The 26,529-nt window shown below is 32.9% G+C and overlaps 1 protein-coding gene across 3 annotated transcripts in view; it reads left to right on the top strand.

The window, feature by feature from the left end:
* Window positions 1-247: 247 nt before the first annotated feature.
* Window positions 248-26,529, top strand: part of LOC141458751 (serine protease 33-like) — a 29,480-nt gene continuing 3,198 nt past the window's right edge. Inside the window, exons 1-4 of one of the 3 annotated variants that reach the window (XM_074137135.1) lie at window positions 248-576; window positions 24,571-24,701; window positions 24,791-24,951; window positions 25,164-25,389. In XM_074137135.1, the coding sequence (XP_073993236.1) occupies window positions 24,581-24,701; window positions 24,791-24,951; window positions 25,164-25,389 (508 nt within the window). In that variant the 5' untranslated portion in view covers window positions 248-576; window positions 24,571-24,580. Of the gene's footprint in view, window positions 577-20,935; window positions 21,370-21,448; window positions 21,793-24,570; window positions 24,702-24,790; window positions 24,952-25,163; window positions 25,390-26,529 lie in introns of those variants that run through there. The other 2 variants (XM_074137136.1, XM_074137134.1) reach the window with 2 other exon arrangements.

The raw sequence follows: 26,529 nt of genomic DNA, 5'->3' as shown, positions 1-26,529 counted from the left end.
GAAGTATGCAGTTATTTTGAATTTACTTAAGGAAAGTGAATTAGTGGCAGTTATCAAACACCATTCTTGGTTATCATTATCATATCATACTGATTAACATGTTATATTTAAAAAATTATATTTTACTTTAAAACTGTTGCAAATAGGTGGGAGTTTTAATGTATTTAATCTTAGAAAGTGGGTACAGAGGTCCGCTAAAGTAGTAATAGAAACCAAGCTAAAGTATATTCTGTGGACGCCCCACCACAGAATACCTCTATGTAGACCTTTTTTTTTGTATATATATATTTTTTTATTCTTGACTTCACTTTCCTCACTCTCTGAAATATTATTTAAAGTTCTCGCTCTCGGCTAACTAGTTTAAAAGAAGTGACCAATCCAGGCAGGACAGCTGATTAGAGGACACAATATTTTTGGGAATCTGCCAACAGGACTTCTCTTTTTATCTACTGCATTTTTTTTTTTTGATACAAGTAAAAACTGACAAACAAAACAACTATTGGAACAAAACAAGGATCGTTGGGACATCAAACCAGGAGTTTTTTAAACATCAGCCAGACATGTCACCCAATCTGTGTAAGTTTCATTTCTGTTTTTGCTTTTTTTCTACTTATTTACGGTTTCTAAATGGTTATTATAACCAATATTAACCTATTACTCGGTCCGGTTCAACCATTCCTTTTGGTCGAAGTTATTTCTTGAATTTAAAACAAATTAGTTCTTAATTTTGTTCAGTTTTTATTTATTTTGTTTACAACTAGTCCTTCAATTTATTTTCAAATCTTTAATATTATCAATTAGCTGATATAAACTCGAGATTTCATAAAAACAATAGAAATGTAGCATTTTATGTTTTAAGTTTATAAGAGTAAATTCTCTCCAGTAAAACACAAAAATTTGAGGTACCAGATTTAAAGGTTTTATTTCTAAATGAATAAAGAAATTAAAATTATATCTAAAATTTAAACAAAAGAAGGGATTCGTTCAGTGGTAGCAAAAGTGATTCGGTAGGCCAACCTCTGAGTTAATCCCTTGACATTATTTTGGACTAATATGATGTTTATTTCTCGATGTATTACATACTAAAATATTTCTATTACAATAAAAGTTAGAAACCCTTCTATCTTAATAGCAAAAGAAGGAAACTATATTTCCTTACTCATAAAAATTTTCAACATGGAGTATCTGTTGGCAGACCCAGGCAAACCCAAGTTTTTTACTCAGTTGCAGTGCTCTATCAAGAGGCCTACAATCGTCTAATGGCCTACAATCATCTGCTCTGATCTAAGGTTTTCAGCTACCATTGCTCTGACATTTTGTGCGTCCATGTTTTGTCCGAAAACGCTGCTGCAGCATCTTGTTCGGCTGTAAATGGCTAAGAAGTTATCGTTGCAAACCCTCTCAGACCAGGCAGGCTGCCATCTCATTTTCCTTTTCTTTTTTTTTTACTTCTGAATGTCCAGGTAACTAGAAAATATGTACCAGAAATCTTAGTGTTCGACCAAACATTCTTACAACACTGTCTTGAATTAACCTATCGCTTAGGACTTGTTTGCTAGCAGATCCAACCTGGTTGTCTGAGAAAATTATGACTCTGCAAAATGATTATCCTTCTGTCATAATCTCTGCCGAAGAAATTTATTGAAACTAGTTTTATCTGAAAATCTGTGCCAGTTTTTCTAGGCTTACCAAGAAAAAGTTGGGTGTTTTTCAACGTTACACTATTTCGTGCACTTTTTGACGACAAACCCTTTTTATTCTAACCTAGAGTCATCTAAGAACCTCACCCTCATAATGCTCGTACTTAAACTCTACTTCATTACAATCACCTTTAATTAATAAAAAATATAAATTTAAATTAATTGTTAAAGAACAAAATATTTTTTAAACTAATAACAAAATGAATCAGTGAAATACATGCTTGAAATGTTAATCGGGTTTATCTTCGTGCAGTGAAAGGTCCTTTATTATTGATAGATCATATGAATTTAAACGTGCATGAAATTGACTTTCAAACCTTTATAACAAAAAGGCAGAGTCAATCTCTTTTACTTAACAAAAGAAAAAGTAAAAATGAAATTCGTGACCTTTCTCTAGTAATAACTATTATTCTAATGATAACTAGTTATTACTATTTACATTAGCTTAGGAATTGTTAAATAAAAAATCACGCATTACTTAGATTACCTACTTTAATTTTTATTAACTTAACAAGGATAGTGGTTTAGTTTTTGGTTATGTTTACAATTAATTAGTTTTCTTATTCAAGCAAAATATTTCTCAGGATTTTGTTTTAGGTAACTGAAAAGAATCTCGTTGCAAGAAATGGGCTATTTACTGGGCATAACTGCGATAAAAGTACTGTTATCAAAATGACTTGTAACATTCTACTTAATCTTGTAGCTATGCCCTGTATCATTGGAAGTTGGCATCAGCTAATCATTTAATAATTAACATTGCCGAAGCTCTTTTAAATCTGAAAAATCAAGGAAAGAACATTAATTTTGGTTGGTGCAAAGCTCATTGTGGTATTTGTAATAATGAAACAGTAGATTTACTTGCTAAGGAGGCCAGTAGTTCTGGGCGAGTACTTAGCGATCCCTCTTCCACCATCAGATTTAAAGGGCTGGGTAAAAAAAAAAAATCATGGAAAAATGGCAGTGGAAATTCGAAAATTCGGATAAGGGCTTATTTTACAAAACCATGGTACCATAGGTTAACCATAAAGTATGGTTTAAAGATGGTTATTTTGGCAAAAGAATTGTTACCATAATAAATAGAATGCGAGCAAACCATAGTATTTGAAGGTCATAATTGTTTAGAATAGGTAAATTGGCCTCTCCTCTTTGTAGGAGATGTAATGAGACGGAGGATTTTGAACACGTAGTTACGAGGGTCGTTTGAAAAGTCCGTGCAAAGTCAGAGAGATAGCACTACTGGCGCGTATCGAGGTTATGTTTAGTTAGTAGCATCTCTTGGAAGAACACACACCAAGTTTCAGCCAGATCGGTCTATTTCTTTGTGTTTGGCGTTCGTTTGAATCGAGGAAGTCGAGTGATTTTCAAAAAATGGACGAAAAAGAATTTCGTGTGTTGATTAAACACTACTTTATGAAAGGCAAAACGCTTCAGGAGACTAAAGAGAAGCTTGATAAACATTATGGTGACTCTGCACCTTCGATTAGAACAGTTTATAAGTGGTTTCAAAATTTTCGGAGTGGCCATATGGGCACAAGTGACGCTGAACGTTCTGGACGCCCTGTTGAGGTTACTACTCCAGAAATCATTGATAAAATCCATGATATGGTGATGGATGACAGAAGAGTGAAGGTGCGTGAGATTGCTAGTGCTGTGGGCATCTCGAATGAACGGGTACATAATATTTTGCATCAACATTTGGACATGACAAAGCTATCCGCAAGATGGGTGCCGCGATTGCTCACGCTTGACCAAAAACGAAATCGTGTGAAGTGTTGCAAGGACGGTTTGCAGCTGTTCCAGAAGAATCCGCAGGACTTTAAGCGTCGTTTCGTCATTGTGGATGAAACATGGATACATCACTACACTCCTGAGACGAAAGAACAATCTAAACAATGGGTTACCAAGGGGGAATCTGCGCCAAAAAAGGCGAAGACCGTTCCTTCGGCCGGAAAGATTATGGCGACTGTCTTTTGGGATTCGCAAGGAATAATCCTCATCGACTATCTGGAAAAGGGTAAAACTATTACAGGTGCATATTATTCATCGTTATTGGACCGTTTGAAAACCGAGCTGCAAGAAAAACGCCCACGATTGGCCCACAAAAAAGTCCTTTACCATCACGACAACGCACCAGCTCACACCTCAGCAGTTGTGGTCGCAAAATTAATGGAAATAGGGTTCCAACTCGTTTCACATCCCCCCTTTTCTCCAGACTTGGCTCCCTCGGACTACTATTTGTTCCCCAATATGAAGAAATGGCTGGCGGGAAAAAGATTTTATTCAAACGAGAAGGTGATTGCAGAAACGAATGGCTATTTTTCAGACTTGGACAAATCCTATTATTCGGAAGGGATCAACAAACTAGAGCAGCGTTGGACGAAGTGTATAAGCCTAAAAGGAGACTATGTTGAAAAATAAAAAAGGTTTACCCCAAAAAATTAAGTAGTTTTTATTTTTACACGGACTTTTCAAACGACCCTTGTATGGTTTGCCCTAATTACAAAAATGAAAGAGAAAAGTTCTTTAATGAGATCTCAAGATATTGCACTGTTCCCCTCTACTTTAAGGAGATAATATTTTCAAATAATATCTATGTGTATTCTTCTTTGGTAGAATTTATTAAGAATTACAATATTTAAAAACCTACCAGCCAGATATTGCTAAAAACAAATACAAGTTGTTGATTGGTTAATAGTGTAAATACTGATACCCAAAAAAAAACTTGTTGCTATTTCCAACCTATATTTGAAAGTGTTTTTTCTTTTCCAAGTTAAATTTTGAATCTTGTCAGCATGCAAATTATACAAATTGTTACTGTGGTAACAATTAGTTAGAACATTCTATGATTTATCCTTTTTGAGTTAGCAGAGAGTGTACACATATAAGTGACACACATTCAAACTAATTTTCTGAACTCAGCGGATATTTCAAAACGGATATTTATTTGCCTATAAATAATAAAAATCGAACATCTGCCCAATTGCAATACCATTTCTTACCGTTCAGTATAAGACAAGAAAAAAAAATCAGATTTCTCGAAAGGAGTCCATGAGAAAGTATAATAGAAAGTAGAGTTGCCTAAGAAAGTAAAGGTACCTCACAATCTCTAATGTCATCTTGAATTCTTTTAATAGATTATCAACATAATTTGCCTATTTGGCTTAATTAGAACTAGAAATAGAACAGCAAATAGTTACAAGAAATTATGGCGTAGGAGGTAATCAATAATCAATAATGAGTGTGCATACAAACGCACTCATATTTATTAACAGAATCATTATGTCAAACAGAGTATAGTTTTATTAATGGCAGAACGAGCCCCCTATAATTGCTTGCACAATAAAAAGCACATTGATAAGATCGTATTTTATTATTGTAATCATCCTGTTGCATCACTTTCATCATACATTGTTGTGACCTCATTTAGGTCATCATTATCATTATAAACAATTAGAATGTACTTCTTTTTAGCGCTCTCTATTGTCAACAGATCGCATTAGGAGTTTTATCATAATATTAATTAAATAAAACTATTAAAACCAACTCTTGAATTTGTTGTAAGATTTAAATCATTTGATGAATTTATTAAGGTTTACAAAGATAGATTGTTTATTATCAATAGAATGATCGATAAATTTTAATTATGTCAATCTGAGTTTAAAAATTTTTGTCATTTGTGAAGCAATCATTCCTCTTCCCTTTACAAAACTAATTATTTTGAATTTTGTAATCATTGTTTTCATAATTAGCAGATGAGGACGAATTTATTTTATCATTTGCTCTCTCATTTTTTTGAAGCACTTATTATGCTAAACATATTGCCTTTTGCAGAAGTAAGGTTCAGTTTAGGGTAAGAACAAAACTGTTATAAAAATGCTGTAAACTTACATGTATTTAATTCCTAAAATTAATCCAAACTAAGGATTATTATAAAACTTCTTGATTTTAATAAATATTAATATAAATGTTCTATTGAGGTTCCAAAAAAAATTTTGTTTGAGGAAGGATGTTTTGTTTTTGGAAGCAAACGTACTACTTTTTCATTTAAAAACTGTTCATTTCATTGTGGCAACAGTATAATCACCAAATGAGATAGTTTCTTTGAATATTTTTGCTACTAATAATTGATATGCATATGTTCTCAGACATATAGGCAACTTTATTGGCTGCCATGTCCTAAAGCATTAATTTAAGACAAGTGTTGTTTTGACATCCAGATGAATATTGGTACATATAGTCTGGAAGCTCAAGTAATCAGGGCTAAGGACAAACTGACTTCTGCCTGACCAAGGAGAGAGTTCCCAATCTGCTTCATAAAGCCTGACTTATTTAGAGCAAAGTGATTGCCTCACTACTGCAGCTAATATTGGTGTAGGGCCCCATTAAGTCGTAGCAATGGTGTGCAAAAAAACCTCAGGCAAGCAAAAAAGTTTATTATTACTCGTCTAAGTTTAGTATATTATTATTTCGACAAACCGAAGATGCCGTTCGGTATTATCGTAGAACTGAGTAAACACTTGTATCGCAAAGGCCTGTCCATGGTTTAACCTGTACAGATTTGTTAGATTAAATAAAAGAAACCTCTCTACACGAACTGTGTCAGTATGAAGGGCGTGTATAACTAAGAGTTATAGCTTATTTGAGAAGAAAAGCACAGCCTCAAATCTTTCTCCAAATTCTTAACTCTAAACTACCAGACTGAACAGGAGGGATTTTCTATATATAGAAAGTCACAACAGATCTCCTTAGTAGCGATGGCTAACTCTCTGAATCAATTCAAAACTTTCAGATCTCAGAATTACGTTTAGAATGTAGAAAACAGATAGATTCATGATTTTTAGTAAATGTAGCAGAATTGAAACAATTTAACCTTCTCAAAGAACTGAATAAACAAATAATTTGCCCTCAAAATCAAAATAAAAAGCATAGACAAAACTCTACAAATGAGTGAGACAAATTAAATATTTGGTACCTAATATCCCAATTCAAAAAGAAAATGCATTAAAGGTGTTAATTTTTTCATTAAAAGATTACCTAAATGTTCATTACAATCAATTTAAAGGTCGCCTTGTCCTCAATAGTATTGTATACAAACAACTAGGACAACAACTATGTACATAGAAGATAAATGTAAAAAACCATGTGGGTTGTATATCCCAATTACAAATCTGTTTAACCTATTCATAAGTCTAGTAAAGTTGAAAAATGCATTATAGAATTTAGTATTGCAATAAGTATTTGTGTTAGATCATTTAATTTGCTTTGGCAATTTTTTGCTCAAGCTGGTTTTGAATGCTTCAAAATAAATGAATACTAATAATAATTAACCCCTAATGTATGTAGTTAGGGGTACAAGCCCGATGGTGGAATAAACTAAAATTATTCGTAAAAAAAAAAACAAATAATAATAAAAATTAGAATGGTTTAGCATGAAATAAGTTCTCCATGACTGAATTTATAAGCTCTCATTATTTAGGAGCTGGAGCAGAAATACTGCAAAACCGCATTGTTGATGTAAGTTTATAAATAATGTGTAACCCAGACTATTTGGAAATACTACAAGGTTAAGAGAAAATAAAACAAATTAAATATATCAACTCATTCTAAACAAATCATTTTAAATTTGGGGGCTTCTTCAGATAGATTGATATCAAATTGTGCTATCCTGACATAAAAAAAGATTGAAAGCAGGGTTAGGAGGAATATCATAGAATTTATAGAAAATGCATCCTTATCATCAAAGATTATTTTAATTTGAAATCATAATAGTTTATTAGACAAAATATAATCATTTTGATCATGATTTGAAGGATTTATTATAAATAAAAACACAAATATTTCATAGCTGAACGAATTTTTGGTCCCTTCGAAGAGTAATATTTCACATACGAGGTCTGTAAATTAAGTAATGAGACTGATTTTTTTAATCAAAAAGAATTACAATTCTATATTGTCACCTTCAAAATACATAACTTCCTTCTGAAGCCACACAGCGCTGGAGACGTTTCTTCCACTCCTCATAGCAGTGCTCGAACTCCGATACTGGAATAGCCTTCAGCTGGTCGGTTACAGCCCTTTGAATGTTTTCGACTATCCCAAAATGAGTTCCCTTGAGGTGATTTTTCAACTTCGGGAAGAGACTGGTGACGAGTCTTGGGTGTTTGAGTACGACCCAGAAACCAAGCGCCAGAGCATGGAGTGGCCACACTTCAACCTCTCCAAGACCCAAAAAAGCAAGGATGGCGAAGTTGTAAGATCAAATGCATGCTGATTTCTTTTTTTCGATATCCACGGAATCGTCCACAAAGGGTTTCTACTTCCAGGTCAAACGGTCAATCAACACTTTTACCGAGAGGTTCCTTGAAAAACTTCTCGAAAAAGGGTCATTCGTGTGAGACCAAACATCAAGAACAAGTGGGTGTTGCATCACGATAATGCTCCTTGTCGCACAGCAGTTTCAATAAACAGAGTTTTTGGCCAGTAAAAACATTCCTGTGGCTCCTCACAGCCTCCTTATTCGCCTGAATTGAGTCCTTGTGACTTTTTTCTCTTCCCGAAGTTGAAAAATCACCTCAAGGGAACTCATTTTGGGATAGTCGAAAACATTCAAACGGTTGTAACCGACCAGCTGAAGGCTATTCCAGTATCGTAGTTCGAGCACTGCTATGCCTTCTTTTCTTTTAATGCATTTTGTTAACATTTAAGGCCGTAAGTAACGAAGATCTGTAAGCATTCTCCTCAGAAAAGAAATATTTAAGGATAGCTAGCTATATTTAACCCTGTTTCTCTGCAGCATGATTCAGTGCTCTCTCACTGAGTTCATCTTCAAAAAAAAAAAAAATGATTTAATAATTATATAGGTAATCACGTTATAGTAATTAGTTTGTCTTTTTATGTCTTAGTTAATAATATTTTAAACAAAAATGAAGTGAAAACTATTGGAAAAAATGGATCTTTTCTCTTAATTTCACTGCAATGCTGCTGCATCTTTATGTCACAGTTAATGTTAAGGCCAATGCTAGATTGCAGTTTTTGGGTCGATCTGTATTGAAAAAAACAATTAGTAAATACCATCTGACGAAGAAGAAATTGTCTCCTAATTTCACTGGAATGCTGTGTTTACCGTGTTTAATTGTTTTTATTAAGGCCAATGCTTGATTGTAGTTTTTGGATCGATCTATTTTGAAAAACAATACCTGAAAACCATTGGAAAAAGTGGATGTTGGTCGCTAATTTCAATGGAATGTTGCTGTTTCTGTATTTGATAGTTGATATTGGGACCAATGCTCGATTGTACAACTAGGGTCGATCTAATTTGAAAAGTAAGAAGTAAAAAGCATTGAAAAAAGTGTGAATTGTCTTCTGATTTGACTAGATAGCTGCTGTTTCTGTATTTGATAGTTGATATTGGGACCAATGCTCGATTGTACATCTAGGGTCGATCTAATTTGAAAAGTAAGAAGTAAAAAGCATTGAAAAAAGTGTGAATTGTCTTCTGATTTGACTAGATAGCTGCTGTTTCTGTATTTGATAGTTAATATTAAGGCCAATGCTCGATTGTACATCTAGGGTCGATCTATTTTGAAAAACAATACCTGAAAACCATTGGAAAAAGTGGATGTTGGTCGCTAATTTCAATGGAATGTTGCTGTTTCTGTATTTGATAGTTGATATTGGGACCAATGCTCGATTGTACAACTAGGGTCGATCTAATTTGAAAAGTAAGAAGTAAAAACCATTGAAAAAGTGTGAATTGTCTTCTGATTTGACTAGATAGCTGCTGTTTCTGTATTTGATAGTTAATATTAAGGCCAATGCTCGATTGTACATCTAGGGTCGATCTATTTTGAAAAACAATACCTGAAAACCATTGGAAAAAGTGGATGTTGGTCGCTAATTTCAATGGAATGTTGCTGTTTCTGTATTTGATAGTTGATATTGGGACCAATGCTCGATTGTACAACTAGGGTCGATCTAATTTGAAAAGTAAGAAGTAAAAACCATTGAAAAAGTGTGAATTGTCTTCTGATTTGACTAGATAGCTGCTGTTTCTGTATTTGATAGTTAATATTAAGGCCAATGCTCGATTGTACATCTAGGGTCGATCTATTTTGAAAAACAATACCTGAAAACCATTGGAAAAAGTGGATGTTGGTCGCTAATTTCAATGGAATGTTGCTGTTTCTGTATTTGATAGTTGATATTGGGACCAATGCTCGATTGTACAACTAGGGTCGATCTAATTTGAAAAGTAAGAAGTAAAAACCATTGAAAAAGTGTGAATTGTCTTCTGATTTGACTAGATAGCTGCTGTTTCTGTATTTGATAGTTGATATTGGGACCAATGCTCGATTGTACATCTAGGGTCGATCTATTTTGAAAAACAATACCTGAAAACCATTGGAAAAAGTGGATGTTGGTCGCTAATTTCAATGGAATGTTGCTGTTTCTGTATTTGATAGTTGATATTGGGACCAATGCTCGATTGTACATCTAGGGTCGATCTATTTTGAAAAACAATACCTGAAAACCATTGGAAAAAGTGGATGTTGGTCGCTAATTTCAATGGAATGTTGCTGTTTCTGTATTTGATAGTTGATATTGGGACCAATGCTCGATTGTACATCTAGGGTCGATCTATTTTGAAAAACAATACCTGAAAACCATTGGAAAAAGTGGATGTTGGTCGCTAATTTCAATGGAATGTTGCTGTTTCTGTATTTGATAGTTGATATTGGGACCAATGCTCGATTGTACATCTAGGGTCGATCTATTTTGAAAAACAACACCTGAAAACCATTGGAAAAAGTGGATGTTGGTCGCTAATTTCAATGGAATGTTGCTGTTTCTGTATTTGATAGTTGATATTGGGACCAATGCTCGATTGTACAACTAGGGTCGATCTAATTTGAAAAGTAAGAAGTAAAAACCATTGAAAAAGTGTGAATTGTCTTCTGATTTGACTAGATAGCTGCTGTTTCTGTATTTGATAGTTGATATTGGGACCAATGCTCGATTGTACATCTAGGGTCGATCTAATTTGAAAAGTAAGAAGTAAAAAGCATTGAAAAAAGTGTGAATTGTCTTCTGATTTGACTAGATAGCTGCTGTTTCTGTATTTGATAGTTAATATTAAGGCCAATGCTCGATTGTACATCTAGGGTCGATCTATTTTGAAAAACAATACCTGAAAACCATTGGAAAAAGTGGATGTTGGTCGCTAATTTCAATGGAATGTTGCTGTTTCTGTATTTGATAGTTGATATTGGGACCAATGCTCGATTGTACAACTAGGGTCGATCTAATTTGAAAAGTAAGAAGTAAAAACCATTGAAAAAGTGTGAATTGTCTTCTGATTTGACTAGATAGCTGCTGTTTCTGTATTTGATAGTTAATATTAAGGCCAATGCTCGATTGTACATCTAGGGTCGATCTATTTTGAAAAACAATACCTGAAAACCATTGGAAAAAGTGGATGTTGGTCGCTAATTTCAATGGAATGTTGCTGTTTCTGTATTTGATAGTTGATATTGGGACCAATGCTCGATTGTACAACTAGGGTCGATCTAATTTGAAAAGTAAGAAGTAAAAACCATTGAAAAAGTGTGAATTGTCTTCTGATTTGACTAGATAGCTGCTGTTTCTGTATTTGATAGTTAATATTAAGGCCAATGCTCGATTGTACATCTAGGGTCGATCTATTTTGAAAAACAATACCTGAAAACCATTGGAAAAAGTGGATGTTGGTCGCTAATTTCAATGGAATGTTGCTGTTTCTGTATTTGATAGTTGATATTGGGACCAATGCTCGATTGTACAACTAGGGTCGATCTAATTTGAAAAGTAAGAAGTAAAAACCATTGAAAAAGTGTGAATTGTCTTCTGATTTGACTAGATAGCTGCTGTTTCTGTATTTGATAGTTGATATTGGGACCAATGCTCGATTGTACATCTAGGGTCGATCTATTTTGAAAAACAATACCTGAAAACCATTGGAAAAAGTGGATGTTGGTCGCTAATTTCAATGGAATGTTGCTGTTTCTGTATTTGATAGTTGATATTGGGACCAATGCTCGATTGTACATCTAGGGTCGATCTATTTTGAAAAACAATACCTGAAAACCATTGGAAAAAGTGGATGTTGGTCGCTAATTTCAATGGAATGTTGCTGTTTCTGTATTTGATAGTTGATATTGGGACCAATGCTCGATTGTACATCTAGGGTCGATCTATTTTGAAAAACAATACCTGAAAACCATTGGAAAAAGTGGATGTTGGTCGCTAATTTCAATGGAATGTTGCTGTTTCTGTATTTGATAGTTGATATTGGGACCAATGCTCGATTGTACATCTAGGGTCGATCTATTTTGAAAAACAATACCTGAAAACCATTGGAAAAAGTGGATGTTGGTCGCTAATTTCAATGGAATGTTGCTGTTTCTGTATTTGATAGTTGATATTGGGACCAATGCTCGATTGTACAACTAGGGTCGATCTAATTTGAAAAGTAAGAAGTAAAAACCATTGAAAAAGTGTGAATTGTCTTCTGATTTGACTAGATAGCTGCTGTTTCTGTATTTGATAGTTGATATTGGGACCAATGCTCGATTGTACATCTAGGGTCGATCTAATTTGAAAAGTAAGAAGTAAAAAGCATTGAAAAAAGTGTGAATTGTCTTCTGATTTGACTAGATAGCTGCTGTTTCTGTATTTGATAGTTAATATTAAGGCCAATGCTCGATTGTACATCTAGGGTCGATCTATTTTGAAAAACAATACCTGAAAACCATTGGAAAAAGTGGATGTTGGTCGCTAATTTCAATGGAATGTTGCTGTTTCTGTATTTGATAGTTGATATTGGGACCAATGCTCGATTGTACAACTAGGGTCGATCTAATTTGAAAAGTAAGAAGTAAAAACCATTGAAAAAGTGTGAATTGTCTTCTGATTTGACTAGATAGCTGCTGTTTCTGTATTTGATAGTTGATATTGGGACCAATGCTCGATTGTACATCTAGGGTCGATCTAATTTGAAAAGTAAGAAGTAAAAACCATTGAAAAAGTGTGAATTGTCTTCTGATTTGACTAGATAGCTGCTGTTTCTGTATTTGATAGTTGATATTGGGACCAATGCTCGATTGTACATCTAGGGTCGATCTAATTTGAAAAGTAAGAAGTAAAAAGCATTGAAAAAAGTGTGAATTGTCTTCTGATTTGACTAGATAGCTGCTGTTTCTGTATTTGATAGTTAATATTAAGGCCAATGCTCGATTGTACATCTAGGGTCGATCTATTTTGAAAAACAATACCTGAAAACCATTGGAAAAAGTGGATGTTGGTCGCTAATTTCAATGGAATGTCGCTATTTCTGTATTTGATAGTTGATATTTAGACTAATGCTGGATTGTACATCTAGGGTCGATCTAATTTGAAAAGTAAGAAGTAAAAAGCATTGAAAAAAGTGTGAATTGTCTTCTGATTTGACTAGATAGCTGCTGTTTCTGTATTTGATAGTTAATATTAAGGCCAATGCTCGATTGTACATCTAGGGTCGATCTAATTTGAAAAGTAAGAAGTAAAAAGCATTGAAAAAAGTGTGAATTGTCTTCTGATTTGACTAGATAGCTGCTGTTTCTGTATTTGATAGTTAATATTAAGGCCAATGCTCGATTGTACATCTAGGGTCGATCTAATTTGAAAAGTAAGAAGTAAAAAGCATTGAAAAAAGTGTGAATTGTCTTCTAATTTGACTAGATAGCTGCTGTTTCTGTATTTGATAGTTAATATTAAGGCCAATGCTCGATTGTACATCTAGGGTCGATCTATTTTGAAAAATAAGAAGTAAAAAGCATTGAAAAAAGTGTGAATTGTCTTCTGATTTGACTAGATAGCTGCTGTTTCTGTATTTGATAGTTAATATTAAGGCCAATGCTCGATTGTACATCTAGGGTCGATCTATTTTGAAAAATAAGAAGTAAAAAGCATTGAAAAAAGTGTGAATTGTCTTCTGATTTGACTAGATAGCTGCTGTTTCTGTATTTGATAGTTAATATTAAGGCCAATGCTCGATTGTACATCTAGGGTCGATCTATTTTGAAAAGTAAGAAGTAAAAAGCATTGAAAAAAGTGTGAATTGTCTTCTGATTTGACTAGATAGCTGCTGTTTCTGTATTTGATTGTAATATTAAGGCCAATGCTCGATTGTACATCTTGGGTTGATCTGATTTGCAAAATAAGAAGTAAAAACCATTGAAAAAGAGCGAATTGTCTTCTGATTTGACTAGATAGCTGCTGTTTCTGTATTTGATTGTAATATTAAGGCCAATGCTCGATTGTACATCTAGGGTTGATCTAATTTGAAAAGTAAGAAGTAAAAACCATCGGAAAAAGAGCGAATTGTCTTCTGATTTGACTAGATAGCTGCTGTTTCTGTATTTGATAGTTAATATTGAGACCAATGCTCGATTGTACATCTAGGGTCGATCTATTTTGAAAAATAAGAAGTAAAAACCATTGAAAAAAGTGTGAATTGTCTTCTGATTTGACTAGATAGCTGCTGTTTCTGTATTTGATTGTAATATTAAGGCCAATGCTCGATTGTACATCTTGGGTTGATCTGATTTGCAAAATAAGAAGTAAAAACCATCGGAAAAAGAGCGAATTGTCTTCTAATTTGACTAGATAGCTGCTGTTTCTGTATTTGATAGTTAATATTAAGGGCAATGCTAGATTGTACATCTAGGGTCGATCTATTTTTAAAAATAAGAAGTAAAAACCATCGGAAAAAGAGCGAATTGTCTTCTAATTTGACTAGATAGCTACTGTTTCTGTATTTGATTGTAATATTAGGCCAATACTAGATTGTAAAAAACGAGAGGTAAAAAGTATTGGAAAAAATGAATCATTCCCCTAATTTCACTGGAATCCTGCTGTTTCTGTATTTGACTTGTAGTAATAAGTTAGTAATAATTAATGAAAGTGAAAATAATATAACTTCTAGGTAATATGAGTGATTATGATTATGAAATCTATATACCTGAATCAGACTTACCCCTTTAAAGGAAATAACTTTTGAATCAGACAAGATGGTTACAAGAGTATGATTAACTTGTGTGGTTATATGACTAATTTAAAAGTTAAATGTTTCTTCGAAATGAATCATTCTGTTTTACAAGCGACCCCATAATCGATTCCGGACGTGAAATGATTAAAGAACTTATCCATAAAATTAAATACTGTGATTACCCAAATCCGAAAACCCGTTATAAAAGTTTTAAACTAAAGCTTTGAAGCTAAAGGAAGTATTCTGTGAAATTCTGTTGACTGAATTTTCAGCCATTCATAACTAGAGATTTTTCTTCACAAACTAGTTTATGGAAAACAGCTAGATTGATTGAAAAATCGATTGAAATTTATTAAATTGATTGAAAGCAACTTAACAGAGAACGGTTTTATTTGAAACGTCATTCTAGGATTTTGTAATTTATTTCTTGATAGTTCCTAGGAGATCTCTACTCTAGTTGCGCTTAATTTCAACATCCTTGTTTTGGTAGTTTTGAAAAGGAGCTTTTTGGTGGTCTTCGTTTCAAAAGTTAAGGGAAGTTACTCCATCTTATGAATAAGTTTTATTGTTAGAAACTATTTCCTGAACGAAGCTCTGCCTAATATAGTGACGATAAATAGAATGTACATTCTCCGTCGGTATATTTAGGAAAATTAAATGATACGATTTCTGAATTAAAGAATAATTATCCTCAATTATGGTAATTTTTACAATAAGTTAGAAACATCTTGTGAAATACCATGTCGCATTTTAAAGTTTGAGAAAGTTCAAAGTCAGCTTATCCTGTCATTTCATGCTTTGCTTAAGCTTAAAATACGAAAAATCCTAATCTTTACCAAACTGTTATGTGTAGCTGGTTTCTTTTAAACAATTGGCGTTAAAAAAATAATAAAATAAAATAAAGAATAAATAACCACTTATTAATTGATCTTTTACAGCAATTAGATAGATTTTTTTACTTCGTGAGACCGGTTTTAACAATAAAGTTGTTTTTGTTAAGGCCTACTAGGCCAGTGGAGAACTGCATTCCAATCAGAGATCCTTTCTATCATTGCTCGTTAGACACTTTCACTACACCAGCGGAAGTGCATCGTACAGATAGAATGTAGGCTCCATGAATGTGTGTGTTTTTTTTAAATTCCTTTTCTGTTACATTTTAGCTACAATTCTCCCCCGAAGGGTGTTGAATTATTTAATAGATTACTTCTAGCTGATGAAATTTTACTGACACCTTACTAAGTTGAATAAATTTTACGGATAACGCAATATACAAACCTTACATTTTTTTAAATCCATGTTTATTTACAAGTTTTTAAAGTATGCCTTTCACTTACCTTCTCTTTGACTTTTTGTTTACATTTTTATTCTTGTGTTTTAGTAGAGTATTTTTTGATTATAATGTATCAAAAAAACAACTTAATAAAATTGTTGTCGTTGTTTTTTTACGACCACAATTTATCAATTACAAAACATGTGCCATGTTAGTATGCTAAAATATAAAACGAAAACATGCTTTAGGTGTAAGCAAATACTTTGTAAACATATTGCTGCAATATCTAACCTGATGAAAATATTTGAAATTTAGTAGACTTTTTGTTTTATGTTACAAAGTATTGGATTGAACATAAAATTTAATTATATTGTTCTTGAAGCTATGTCTGGTAGAAAGATTTGTGCAATAAGATAGCGGTTACATTTCTGCAAATTTGCTTTACTACTATCAAAACATTCTCCTCTTGTTTCAATGCACTTACAGTTACCTTAGATTTTTTTTGTTTTGCTTTTTTTTGGGCATTGGCTTTCGCCATACAGCCCAGCATCGTCTAGGTGCTTATCACTAGAATATCACTCACTCTTCATTCTTACCTACAAATACATAAATTGCAGACTACGGTTTCGTGATGTAATGACATTTATGTTTGAAATTTGTTCTGGCATGAGGGTGTACGGTGTTGAAAAACTGTACTAAAAACTGTTGTCGAGGACCCCGTTAAAGCAGAAAGATCGAATTTGATGAAACAAAAAAATAAATAAATAATAATATCGAAGAAAAAACATTTCCCTAACAAGATAAAAATAAGTTCCTTTTAAATGATAAACTATGATTATTCACTAAGGTTGATGAATCAGTGATTGAAAGAAGAACTTCGATATTATTCTGTGCTTTTTAGAAAATTCTTTAATAGAGGTAGGAAGAGAATTTTTTTTTTTTATATCCTCGTATATTTCTGACTTTTATGAACTTGACTCCAGCTCGTGGATGGATATTGTTTCTCTGCTTACTTATTTTCGCTAGGAACGCTTGTTATTGGAGTTATCAAACTACAAAGGGCGAGCTTAAAGCTTAATTACTTTCTTATATTTAACAATTTAACATTCTTTAATGTAATAGCTTAAATTAAGGTTTAGTAGTCTGCCAAAGAGTTAAAATCCAAAAGTAAAGCAATTTTAATTAGGTAAATAGCATTATTGTTATCTTTGCACATTCATCCCTCTACTATATTTACATAAACTACAGCTAATGGATGGATCAGTACTCTGTGCTGCTGCCATCCTTATAGCTTAACCGAAATTAAAATCACGTAATCCTTCTCTAATCATTTTCTTGCATTCATTCTAATCGGCTATAACTTTTAACTACATTCATATTTCTTTGCTAGCTTTGCTACAGATTCAAGCACATAGATGTTGGTGGAGAATATTATGTCTTCGTAGCGAAAGGGTGCATCTAAATATCTGTATATGTCGTCAAACATTCGTTTCCTTTCTACTACATAACGTGGACATATCCATTATTATATGTTTGAAATCCTCCTCCTCATTGCAATCTAAAGGCAAAGAGGAGAGGTCAGGAGAGGAACCCAAGAGATGCAAACTTTAAGTACGTGAAAGATTGGAGATGTTTTGTTTCTATCATTAGGGTGAATTCCTAATATATGTCCAGATTCCTGAAGATGTACATATCTATTAAATTTCCACTTCAGCTATGTCAATCTTTTTAACCATTGTTTAACATTGTACTTAGCTACTAAAACATTACGCATATCTTTTCAGACCTAGTCAATATTAATCAAAATCTAATTAAACAAAAAGTAATCTGTCAGAAATGAATATGGCATGCCAAAAAATATAAATTATGCAAATGAAACTTTGCAAAGTAACTGGACAAGTATTAATTCCTTGAAAAGAGCAGACCACTTGAATGAAATTTCAATTAAAAATCAAGTCTAAGAAAAAATTAGTTATTTTTTTTTAGAATGCGCTTATTAGAGCTATTAATTAAAAATGAATATCTCCTGAACAAGATTGAGTATCAGCTGAATGCCTTGTAATTAATTAAAACAAAATACTTTCACTTAAAATAAAAAAAAGTTTCAACTAAATAAAAGTCTAAATTTGGTAATTTGATTCTTTAATTTTTTTTTCTAACGGATTATAAATCCTTTGCACAATTAAATAAACAACACAAAACATAGTTTGCAGTGACGTAAAATTGTGCGTAAAATATATTGAACACACTAGAGAATTGTAGAAACAACAATAATTAGTTTTATGAATTGTGTCCTATTTCTTTTAAAATTGTGAGTTATGAGCTTCTTTTGGGGCGAAAAAAAGGTGCTGGAAGGCTCAACTCATTACTAAAAATATATAAATAAACGTCACTTTTATTAATTGTGTAATACAATACAATTTGAATTTAAGGCAAATATTCATAGTATATTCCAGAGTTTTGTCCAATTCTCGTCTATAGTTCAACTTATTTTCTTACTGTGGCAAAGAAAAACATCCTCTGAGGTACCACAGATCAACGTATTTCGAAAAGTCTCAAAGGTTATACGACAAGTTTGATGAACAAAAATAACTGAAATTATCTTCAACGAAGTTCTCGTTGAAGTGGCAATTAGGTTATAAATTCTAAAAATTTATAATTCCTTCAAACTTGAGATTGCAATTAAACATCTTAAACATTAAAAATGATTACATCATTCTCTCAAAAGTTTATAAACTATGGAAATCAAGTAGGAAGACATTTTGGAACGAATAAGCCAATTACTTTAATAAATATTATGAAGGCATGAGTGGTCTTATATAGAACATACAATTATTTGAATTACTACTCAATTTCTTCCGTGTATTTGCAATCATTTTTATTAGATAGTGAAACTTCCAATTTGTAAACATTTAGTCAAATTTTCAAAAAGACGTAGGTTTGGAATTTATATCCTTTTAAAGAAGAAAACCAAACTTAGTTTAATATATTTTCACTTCCAGGTATAAGAGGTATGCCCAGGATTTAAATAGATTTTTTTTTTTTTTAAATTTAGATGATTGCACATCCTTTGGGTTTTATTTTGTGTGAGCGTAAAAGGAGAGAGAGTGAGATAATCAATTTACAGTCAAGAAGATATGAAGTTTATGTTGAAGTCATAGCAGGGTGTGAAAAGATAAATTATGAAAGATGGAAATGAAAATGGAGATTTAATGATGAAAAAGAAGAAATGTAGAAGAGTTTTAAGGAATAGTTTTGAAAATAGATTTGAAGAATTGGTTTGAGTCAAATTAGTCACTCGAGAAAGAAGGATGTCCCAACCTATAATTTGTAACAAAGCTCTTTCCGAAAGTTGCAAAAAATATCTTCCAACTTAATAATGGATGAATTCTGACACCAGTCAATATATTGGCCTCCTTGAAGAAATGCTCTCAAAAATGTGATCCCTATAAATGTTTTTTTTTTTAATCAAACAGAAACGGAAACAGATTGTTAGGCAATGATATCATTATAAAAGAAGTCACGTCAGAATGTTTTGCAAAGTATAGCCGTGATTTCAGTAGAATGTGCTCGAGTAGTGCATACAAAGTGGTAATAGATCTTCTTCAAATGAAGAAGACCAGGCCGAAGATAGGAAGCAGACGGAGAGCCGCGGGAAGATGATTTGGGTATCAAGGAATTCTGTAAAATATACAGTAACTCAGTCGATGGAAGTCGTTTAGAAATAAGAGATGCAACATTGTGATTACATTTTGGAGAGGTTAGTTTGGAGATGTTTGTTCGTGTCATTGCCATATACACATTGCGTGCTTAAAATTATTTTTCAAATTCAGGATGCCTCGAAATATGTTTATATTAAAAAAACTCAATTTAGAAAGTTCGGTGCAATCACTAATAAATTTTAAAAACAATTTTAAATGGACATAAATTAGAGCTACTCAGTTAGAAGCATCTATTTGGCCAAAAGTAGATTTTAACCTTTGTTTATTGACTACGCGTGTTGTAATTCGTATGGTATTCGACGCAAGACCAATTAAGCAAGATAGAATGGAGCCTGGGTCTTGATTACATTTCACGTTACCTTTTCTAGGTCAATGCGACCCAAACTTGCCTTTGATAGGACAAGTTAAGCTTTAGGAAACTCTACAGGATGGAGCAGTTTTATTTTCCAGTCCCAATGCAGGCTATAAGAAACGAATGAGGAAACGACCTAGGTAGTCATGTTTGACTACGTTCATTTGATTACAATCGCCAGTTTGCGATTTGGGACCTTCGGCACTTAAAGCCCAAATTAGAAAATTGACCAACAAAGACCGTATAATAACCCTATACCTTGTAAAAAAATTTCTTCTGCCGGGATTGATTGGTGCATTTGAGCTAATAATAAGATTTATACTTCATTTTTAACGAGCTTCGTGATAATTGGTAAATTATGTAAGTCCCGGGGTACCACTTTGAGCAGAAAAGACAGAAGACTCACCAACCCTTTAATGATGTAAAATATTACATTGTCAATTAGCCCTGAAGATGACCTAGTCCCTAAGTCGAATGCTCGGCACTGTAAAAAGTACAAAATATGATTGAAATTGGCAATTATTTTTTTAATCCTACAAAAATAACATTAAAATGGTAGTAGTTCCACATTATCCAAAACTACGGTCGCAATAACTGTTTAGTTACGGCCTAGTCGAGTGAAAGTGTTCGCACTTGAACCTGATGCACCCCCCCCAACATGATCAACTTGTAAAGCAGCAGTGGGGCGCACCCCCTCACTGATATTGTCTAACCCCTGTTGGAGGTGTGTTTATGTATTACTTCAACCAGGTTATTGCAGCTGTAACAGTTTAAAGGTGTCACTGGGACCAAGGACACTAGTTTACCACAAATCTATTTACCACCTCCATATCTTGTGACATTCTGACTAAGCTTCGAACTCTTTTTTTTTTTTCTAGTTACCACCGTCCTCAACCTCAAAAAAATACCTTATGGTACCATGGTAATAAAAACATAGCAACCCCTTCCCGATCTGCCTCCCACCCTTGAGATAAGAAAGATCCAGGTTATTACGTGAAGGGATGTCGTAACTGCAGAAAGAACTTACAACTAGGCCAATGCGACACCTCCCTGAACTATATAAACCATTATCTGTGCTTTGTATAACTTCATTCTATATCTAACATTCGTACTGAAAGTGTATTTATTAGCAATATATAAAACTAATTGCCAAGGAGGTATCATTCAAAAAGAAAAATTATCTGATAAAGTGAGAGTGAATCTTGAATAGCCGAACAACTGAAGAAATTTCTGCTTCAAGAGATTAGTTCCAGTGTACCGCAGTGAGTAGAAGTTTAAAAAAGTGTGTTGAACTGTACTGATATCAGTATCGATATCTCGCCAATAACCTTCTCTGCATGCAGAGACCGTAAGCTGTTATCTCTCAAAATCTGTAGCCAGTAGTGGTTTCTATATTTTTTTTAATGTGATAAGTCTTTTAAAAAAGAAAAAGCCGAAACAAAACTATTTTGAGAAGCCACAGGGAATTTCGGTCATGCATGGTTTTCAAAAACTACTGCCTAATCACTTACATATCTTTTATTTTATCAAAATTTGTAGGATCTTCAAGTTATTTTAACTTCTGTCAATGTAAATTGTGTTAATTTTTTAGTTTTTAATTAGATTTAGAGAAGGAACCATACTATAGTTAACTGTGAACAAGCAAATTTGAAGGAAACAATATCATAGCCTAGAAAATGACCCAGGTGAATTCAAAATCTAGTGAAATAATATAAATAAAAAATAGACTATCAATGATTTTATTGAACAAGCACCTTATTATCAGTTTTCTACACATTTGTTGACTAAGTTCAGCAAATTTGAGTTGCCTCAATTTGTTCAAGAATCTTTAGTTTAATATTCCTTCAGAATTCTTCAAAAATTCAATGAGTGTCATAGTTAGAAAAATGTTTTTAAAAAAATATGGTCAACTGTTTTATAATCGAAGTATAAACATTCCATAAAACTGAATTTTAACATCATAAACTACACATTGATTTCAGGAAAAAAAAAAAAATAGCACCCTAATTCAACACAATTATTGCGTTTAAAAGCGCGAACAAAACTGTTTCATGTCATATAAATGTAAAATAAGTAGTTTACGGCAGCTAATGATGTCCTAATAGCCCCATTGTAATGATGTTTAAGCAAGAACGTCTCTATACACAAATATACTTCCCCTACCATGTCTGCTTGTGGTAAAAAAAATAAAATAAATACTTTCACTAAACGTTTTGTAGATGATACGAGAACGTATTGTTTAATCAACGAAATGTGAATTACACTTAGTAATGATGCAACTTTATTTGTTTATTTACTCATTCATTATTAACCTTTTATTTTTGTTATCAATTATCTATTTTATATATTTTTTTTAATATTCAAATGGTGACAGATTTATTAATTTTGATGAATTTTGGTGCATGAAGAAAGTGGCTGGATCTAGCACTGTTTCTTGTATTCAATTAGTTGCCACGTTTATTCATTATTATTATTATTTATTAATTTATGTTTAATGCAGTAAAAATTATTAGATCCGCTTTCGACTGCTGTCATTAATGAGGATTTGGGATATATTTCTGCCAACTTGCTTGCTGAGAGTCTAGCTTCTCGAGTCTTAATTTCCCACCATAGATCGGCCTTTTTACGAAACCTTCATTGACTACTCTTTTGTGGACCCCCCATTCTTCAGCATTTTTCTATCCCATATCTCTAGCATTCTATCACTTCCTTTTGACCTGAACCAAGATTCATTGCCATATTTATTATCGTCTTGTATGTAATTAGCTTCTCTTTCTAGAGTGCAGCCTAGAACAATTCTTATAATGAACCCCAGGTATTTAGAAAACGTTGATATGAAACAAGCCCTCGGTAAGCTTTCATGTAGCTTGTTTTTTTTTGTACAAGTCTTAACTCTTTCCTAGGCTCTAGTAAATATCCTACAGATGATGATCTTGTGTTACATAATCCGCAAACGCCACATATTTATTGCTTAATTGTAAATGGAACGCTCAGATTCATACCAGCTCTTGTTGGTACAGTACTCTTAAATAGGAATAATATGATCTATATCGCCTCGAGCCTTAAAATATAAAATGTTTTGTGAATACTAACTTATCATTTAGCCATACATTTTGTGAAGATTACTCATCAAAGCTGTGTTTATACCAAAAGAACAAACTGAAGCCGAGGGCAAGAGCGAGAACTTAATTCTATATTCGTTTGGTATAATTAGTATTGCTTTAATTTTATCCAGAACGTTCTTGCATTGCATGCTTCTGCGAACACGACTTTTAGACTGAAAAGAACATTTTTCTGTCCAGATTCTAACTTGTTTTGAACAATACAATGTATCAATACAAAGAATGATGTCATCTTGGTTGTAAACCCTGCCCTGAAATGACCTTTTGAGAGAAGCCTAGCCCTACTCCTTCGTAAATAACTTAAAACTTATTTTCATAAAAAATGTGATATAGCTTATCTTTGATGTCAAACTTCAGTCCATTCCAAAATTTTTCCTAATTCTGAAATCACGCCATTTGATATTAGATAATATTGTTCTCAAGTTTTATTTCATTTTAACATAATTTTAAATAAAAAAGCTATTATATTACAACTTATGTATATGTTTTATTTACGCTGTTTGGCAAAGATTTTTTTATCTTTAGATCATACATCCTCAGTTATTTTAATAAAGGTAAAGGTATATAAAGTTAAAAATGTGTTTAAAAAATCGAAAAAGAAACAATTGAAAACAAAAATATAAATAAATAAAATGTTGCTATAAATAGAAACAATATGCAAAGCAACAATTACCACTCATTATCAATTTAGTTATTCACACTTAACAATTGGGCAAGATACTGTTCATTCATGATACCAGCCACTGTTGATTGCAGCTTGGCACGCTACTAAATTGACGTGAGAAAAAAAAAAATGCAGAAAAAACATAACAATGAAATAGTCATAAAATGTGTTCCTCAAAATTCCTAATGAAAATTAAGAGTCAAAAATGATTACAACTTTGTTAATTCTAATAATTTATTTAAGTTAAAAAAATTTATACATAAAGCTCTAGCTACATTATGCTTTGTGTACACTCTTCTTCAGATTATTCTAAACAACACAATGTGTTTCGTAAGCATCTATGAATAATGAACAAAAATTTATTGTTACAAGTACAGTTCTAGTTGTTTTTAAATAACTAAGCTTTCACAAATTCTTAATCTTAATCTTGCAGAATCCTTATCGTATTATGAAAAGGGCAAAACTGTTTTGTATAATTTCTCAGATATGATATTTAAACAATAGTTAACAATGACTGTGTCAGCTTTCTGGTCAGCCTCGAGGAAACCAATCTATAAAAGCTTCAAATTAATTTATTGTTCCTTCAAGAAATTGAAGATTACTAATCAAAGAATTTTTATAATTATAAAATACTGAATTTTCATATGCCTCTAACAATTCAAATTTTCTGTTGACAGATTTTCAATTATGGCAAACAAGAATGGCTGCTGTCTAAAAGAGTTATCAAACCAACAAGTTGTAATAATGATGTTCATTTTCTTTATTGAAAGCTTATCCTTACCAAATACTAGTTGGTACTACAACACTGGTAAATTATTCTTGTTTTTATTATTAACCTTGAAGTGTCTGTTTTTATGAAAAGAAAATATTTAAGTTTTTATTTAATTATTATTATAGGTGTTCCATGGAAAAGTGGTGGTTTCCCCAAATTCCCTTCTGCCTCTTATGACTGTGGACTAAGATCTGTTACCCATCAACCTTTGAGAGGAGGTTCAGGCGTAGCTACTGCAAAAATTGTTGGAGGTACAAGCACGCCTTATGGGGCATATCCTTGGCAGGTTTGTGTTTTATTTCTTGTTGTTTAGAACATTTCTTTTGGCCGAAGAGTTGCCGATATAAATCAAAAAATATAAATTAAAGAGAAATAGATAAAATTATTAGATAATTCAATAAAAGAATTTTGAGCTTTGAGCTATACTACTTGGGTTCTACCTTTTATTATACGTATTTAATTGGAAAAAAATAATCTTGTTATTGTACTACATTTTAGGTAGAAATTCAAGCATATTCTCGTGATAAACGAATGTATGAACACCATTGTGGAGGTGCTGTGGTTGGAGATCGCTTAGTACTGACAGCTGCTCATTGTGTTGCCAATCTTAATAGACCGGACTCCATGAGATTAGTTGTTGGTAAACATACTCTTCGTACCAAGGATAAACATGAAAGAGTTTACAAACCAGAAAGAATTGTTATTCACCCTCATTTCAGAAGAGGTAAGTGAACCATTATACTTAAAAAGTTAGTATCAGCTATTTAAACATGTAAGAATTTGGTCACAACTATTTGTTGAAAATAGGATAATTGTTTTTAATGTAACATTTATAATAAGTGCTTATTAATTCTTCGAATTTATGCGTAAACTTTATTTAAATGATGAAATTTAGGTAAATTTTGTTTTTAAGGGAATGAAATTGATTGTGGCTTTGCAAAAATTAGACTTCTCACAAGTATTGTTCTTTGTTTTTAGTGATTGATTCATTAATTCAGAAGGAAGAAAGAATAATGACAATTCAGTCATTACTTTTTTAATTTGTCAAGCTTTTGACTTAGGGACTAGGACATCTTTAGGGCCGTGGAACATATTTTATAGTATAGTTATAATAATTGTCTTCTTAACTGGCGCTAAAACTCGCTTGCGCGAATTTTGGCCTCCTCTATCAAAATTTGCCAGTTGTCCCGGTCCAATGCTGCCACCATCCAGTTTCGGACACCAAGGAGAGCTCTTGAACCATTCGAAACACCATCACTCCATCGTGACCTCGGTCTGCCCACTCGTCGCGTGCCATATATATTTTCTTTTATTATCTTGTGTGGTATTTCCTCGGGATTCATTCTGGCTACGTGTCCTGCCAAACGAAGGCGTCCAAGCTTCACCACACTCACCACGTCGATGTCCCTGTACAAACTCCTTAGTTCTGCATTACTTATCCGTCTCCATGTTTCGCCAACTAAAATGGCTCCATAGATCCTTCGAAGAATTTTTCTTTCGAACCTAAGGAGAACAAGCTCGTCATTTTTGGTAGTGATCCAGCACTCTGAGGCGTACGTTAAGACGGGTCGGATAAGGGTCTTATAAAGCCTTATCTTAGTCGACCTGGAGAGTAACTGACTTCTAAAATGATGTTGCAAACCAAAGTATGTCCTGTTAGCCAGCAGTATTCTTCTATTAATTTCACTGTGCACGTTGTTGTCGGAATTCACCTGCGTGCCTAGATAAATAAAATTATCCACCCACTCGAAGGTGTAATTTCCGAATTGCATAGTATCCTGTTTCTGCTTCGCTCCAGAAGTGAACATATACTTTGTTTTGGCTTGATTCACCTCAAGACCTATTTCAGTTGCAGCTCTCTCCA

This window comes from Rhodnius prolixus, unplaced genomic scaffold, assembly GCF_049639745.1.
Source record: "Rhodnius prolixus isolate KJV_2025 unplaced genomic scaffold, Rpr scaffold_5, whole genome shotgun sequence".
In the NCBI taxonomy this organism is placed as follows: Eukaryota; Metazoa; Arthropoda; class Insecta; order Hemiptera; family Reduviidae; genus Rhodnius; species Rhodnius prolixus.
This window is presented reverse-complemented; position numbering and strand designations above follow the sequence as displayed.